The 5311-nt window shown below is 34.9% G+C and overlaps 1 protein-coding gene across 1 annotated transcript; it reads left to right on the top strand.

The window, feature by feature from the left end:
• Window positions 1-4131: 4131 nt before the first annotated feature.
• LOC136028658 (craniofacial development protein 2-like) lies at window positions 4132-4602 on the top strand. Its single transcript, XM_065706482.1, has one exon. It carries the CDS (start codon window positions 4132-4134, stop codon window positions 4600-4602), a length of 471 nt encoding a protein of 156 aa, XP_065562554.1.
• The last annotated feature ends 709 nt before the right edge of the window (window positions 4603-5311 follow it).

Below are 5311 nucleotides of genomic sequence, written 5' to 3'. Positions count from 1 at the left end.
ATGGCTGGTAAATGTTTTGCAAGGTTTAAAAATTTAGGCAATTGCTCTGGTTGGCAACTGAGCACAAAAGTAAAATTTTGTGAATGGTTTTTCTTTGTGACTGTTATACTTATGTAATGTCAAGTACTTTATAGTTAATCTTTAATGTTTTATTTTAATTGCAATGGCCCTAGGACTTTAGTGTAATTAAACCAACTTACATCCATCCATTTTCTTCAAACAGACAGGAGTTCTATGTTCCCTAGCTTCAATTAATTTATATGCAATTTTGAGACCAAGGGTTACAAAGTAGTTCAAAACTTGTAGATGGAACTGTGGTGCAACTAATTAATTTGTAAGGAATGTATAACAATTTAAAGAATTAAAAAAAATCATTTGGAATTCAAACAAGACAAATAAATAAATAGAAGTATCCCTTTACAATCATTTAATGAATTGTCACAAATGTAGGTCACTTTTAAGATTGAAATGAACAAAGCTTCAATTATGGATCTGTTTTCTTTCAACAGACTGAAGGGGCAAACCTCCAAGCTTTGATAAATTCAATCTCACTTCTGGGCTCTTTTCAATGGGAACTTTCTTTGGATTTTTGTTTTTTACCAACTAAAAACAGTAGGGAAAGCATCCGGTATAAGTGACTTAAGAGACTTGACAACATTTAGAAAAAGCTACATGCAACATGATCTAAATAAGGATGCTATTGTAGAGTATCAAAGAGAAGCCTACAGATATATCCCAAATAAAGTAAAGGCATATTACAAAGAACAAGAACAGGTTCATAGAACACCATTGAAGTGGTAAAGAAACACAAAAATTGTGATTACAAGATTAACAAGAAACTATGAAAATTGAAGTAGAGTACTAGCCTCCTTCCAACAGGATAAATAAGGGGATTCACACTCCAAGGCTCCAACTACTTTCAACTACACCTTTAGGAGCCAAAAAAAAATTAAATACATTTTTTCATATATGTAAAATATGACAGTTGACTCAGGAGTTTAGGGTCAGGGATTCAACACTCTGTGGTGCCACAAATGGGAAGGACCTTTGCTGTCATAAGCATTGTTAATCCTAGCACACACCCACACTCAAATATAACATTCCGTAAAATCATAAACATCTTAAACAGCAAAAATAAAGGCTTTTTTTTATTTTTGATAAATATTATTTGAAAAAGGACACTACAAGGCAAATATCAGGTTCATCAGCATGCTAAATTTGATGTGACAATGATAAAATTTGTTAAATCTTTTCTGGGATCAAATGTGTTAACTATAGATAACACAGACATTGCAATTTCTATTTCTCCATCCATCTGTTTGATTGAGATTCTGAGACTATGACCCTAGGTCAAAAAGGCTAAGGCTTTTAAAGTTTTTTTCATTGACCTTAGGTCAAATAGGGAAAGAGGAGGGGGTCTATACACAAAAAGTAAAAATTTTTTGTTGATTTGCTGAAGTTAGTGAAAGGAGTATCAAATCAAACAGTTCGTGGTAACAAACTGTAGTAAGGAGCAACCCGGCTCAATAGTAACCAAAACTCAAAAAATGGAATTTTGATACCAATAGCTACAGCAAAAGAATCGTATTTTAATGCTGATTTCAAATATATAAGTTTCATCAAGTTTGGTCTTACCCATCAAAAGTTACAAACATGAGAAAATTTGCCTTATTTTAGAAAATAGGGGGAAACACCCTCTAAAAGTCATAGAATCTTAACGAAAATCATACCATCAGATTCAGCGTATCAGTGAACCGGACTGTAGAAGTTACAAGCTCCTATCTGCAAAAATGTGGAATTGTGTATTTTTTGCCAGAAGGCAGATCACAGATGCGTGTTTATTTGTTTGTTTGTTTTTTGTATTTTATTCTCCAGGGGTGATCGTATTGACCCAGTTGTCCTAGAATGTTGCAATTTGAATTTAAAAAAAGAGGGAATAGTTGTGGGAAAAGTGGAAGTCATGGCCAATTGTAGAAAAAAGCCAAGAAGCTTTCTTTGTCACACATTCTTGGAATTTGAAATCTCTCTGAAAACAGATCTTTCTTCCTTATGCTCTGGTCTTCTTTATGCTTTGGATACTGATCGCCACTATCTTTCTTTAGTTTCTTCTGAAAAACCTCAGATAAATGCTGCAATTTCGTAGAATTTTTTCGTGGGGTTTTTGACGTCATAACCCTGTGATAATTACAGATCAAATTCTAGTCCGGACTGAGAATTCTTCGAAGAATTCCAGACGGATGCGAAATTAATTCCGCATACTTGAGATTTCGGACACGCTTATTGTTATTGCCACACCCAGACTAAAGCTGGCACATCATTTCGCTGCTTCTTCTGTAGTGAGTGGTCAATGCCTATATTATATAATATATATATTCATTGAGATTACTGTCTAAACTGGATTTTTAACATAAAGTAGGGTTAAAATTTTACTTTAGCTACTTTTGGCTATCTTTGAAAGTGGATAGGTTAGAAAAATGAAACTTTCAGGGATGTGTCTAGAGGCTAGAGTATGGGTAAATTTATAGCAAACAGTATTACTGGCTTTTGTATAAAGTGAATATACCACTTGATGTGTTTTTTTATGCTCTATACAAATATAATAATTGCTTCTACTGGAAATTCATATTTTAAGCACTTTTTGACCTCTTAAAAATGACCTAAATATGGAGTATAAAAAGGCTTAAAACATTGGTCTCAAACTTTATAACATTGGACTCAAACTTACTGTTTAATTATAAATCCATTTTTTTTTTTAATGATATATTATCCACAAGCACTGAATGCTATGGCGTTTTTTTCTTTCTTGCTGCTGAAATTTCAATTAAAGCATGCGTTTTTTGGTCATTTTTTTACAAAATAATAAGATATCTGAAATCACAAATTTGTAGCAGTTTAGAAATAAATTTGGGCTATGTATTTGCACATCAGGGGGGTGGGGGTAAAGCATAGCAAATATTAAATATGTAAACTAACCATTACTGCATTTAATATAGTTAAATTTACAGCAAACAGTATAACTGGTATTTGTAATAGCCAGCTTTCATATTTTGACCAAAAACGCATGCTTTTATTTAAAATTTGCTGTCAAGGAAGAAGAAAGCACCATAACATTGATAAAATTTATTTATCCGATTTAATTGTGGAAAATCACTGCTTGTGGATAATGTAACATCAAAAAGATGGATTCATTATCAAATGGTAAGTTTGAGTCCAAATGGTAATCACACATCAAGTGATATATTCACTTTATACAAAAGCCAGTAATACTGTTTGCTATAAATTAACCAAAGTATGTCCCAGGAAAGTATTTAAAGTACCTACCTCCACTTCTTTCTCCTCTAGAGGGTCCTGAAATTTTTGGTGATCAGTTTCTTTCTCTCTGGCCTTTTTCTGAAAAGACAATTCCTATTGATTTAACAGAACTTTAAGCAATAACACTGTGTTTTTCGAAATTTAGAAATAATATTTTATTCCACCTGATTGTAGGTTAAACATATAGCTGATATTATTTATTCTCCATGAATTTCTGTTTTATTTCATTTCATTCATGTCAGTTCTGTTAAAAATACATTTTTTTAAATCAATCTTCTTTTGTGAAAAAACCCAATTGAATTGTTTTTCTTTTCACATGTTGCATAAAATGTAAAGGAATGCCTGGCCCTTCAATTCATATATTTTAACTAAAAGTTTTTGAGGCAATTTCAATCAAAATACAACTGACACATTTTAATATTATTTTTTTTTAGAATACATTAGGACACTATTAAAGTTTTGCATTTGCACAGCTAAAAAATTTTCTTAAAAAGTGCCAAGTTTAGAGAGTTATTTTAATATTCTTCTTGCTGATCAGTATAATTGTTTTTAAAATTCCTTCTGTTTAAAGCATTTAAACATTTTAACTCCGCCTGTCATTGTCATGGATAATGCCAGCCTGTCCCAAGCAAAAATGAAGGAGGAGGGTTGGGCGACAGGTTTGCTACCTGTCCCTGTAAAAAAAAAACAGCAACGGAAACGTCAATAAATGCCTCGGATGAATTATCTTTCCCCCTGATAACGAACCCAGCACGCCCCCAGACACGATTATTGACTGCAAAACAACCAACAAAAATTGGCTTCTGGAACATGAGAACTATGAGTCAGTTATCAAAAACAGAGCAAGTTCTCAGAGAGATGAAGCAATATAATATTGACATACTAGCCCTAAGTGAAATACGTTGGAAAGGTGTAGGCCAAGAAACACTAGATCATGGATATGTACTGTTACATAGCAGAGAGGACAACCATCATCAGGCAGGTGTAGGACTTATGATGTCCCCTGCAGCATACCGAACAATGCTGAAATGGACTCCAATAAACAAAAGGATCTTGTTTGCACGATTTGCTACAACACACACTAAGCTTTCTGTCATTGTATGCTACGCTCCTACCAATGAGGCGGATGATGATGTCAAAGATAGCTTCTATGAAACCTTGCAAGCTGTCACCAAAGACATCCCCAAACATGATGTTCTATGTGTTGTTGGTGATCTGAATGCCAAAGTAGGAGCCGATCGCAAGTACTGTCCGGAAGTCCTAGGACCGCATTGGACTTGGCCAGATTAACGAAAATGGTGCATTACTAGTAGACTTCGCGCTAAGTAATGACCTTGTCGTTGGTGGGACACTCTTTGAGCATAAAAATGTGCACAAGTACACATGGACATCTCCAGACGGTTCAACGCGAAACCAGATCGACCATTTACTGATCGCCAGAAGGTGGCGTACAAGCCTGTTAGACGTGCGTGGGTATAGAGGAGCAGACGCCCAGTCGGATCACATGCTCATGATCGCCCACTTACAGATCAAACTACGTGCCCAAAAAAAGACACAGCAAGATCTGAAGAAACTGTACGACACGGACAAGCTACAGGATCAAAAAATCCGCAGAGATTTCTGTATCTCTGTATGGAACAAATTTGATGCCTTGCCTGTTGAGGCAAATGACTCAGAAAGTGTCGAAGAGAAATGGGAGAAAATAAAAATTGAATACACGACGATTGCCGCAGAAAAGCTAGGTTTCCGAAAGAAACCAAAGGAAAGGTGGATCTCTGACACAACATGGAAACTGATTGACGAACGAAAGGCACTTAAGCAAGCCATGCTCATAGATACTACAAGGTGTTCAGAGCTGGCAACAAAACAATTATACAAAGAAAAAGATAAAGAGGTAAAAAAGAGTGCAAGAAAGGACAAGAGACAATTCCTTGAAAAGAAAGCAGCTTTAGCTGAAGAAGCTGCTAGGAAGGGTGACTCCAAGACTGTCTACCGATTG

This window comes from Artemia franciscana, chromosome 7 (genome assembly GCF_032884065.1).
Source record: "Artemia franciscana chromosome 7, ASM3288406v1, whole genome shotgun sequence".
Classification (NCBI taxonomy): Eukaryota; Metazoa; Arthropoda; class Branchiopoda; order Anostraca; family Artemiidae; genus Artemia; species Artemia franciscana.
The sequence above is the reverse complement of the archived record's forward strand: the minus strand, read 5'-3'. Positions and strand labels throughout refer to the sequence as shown.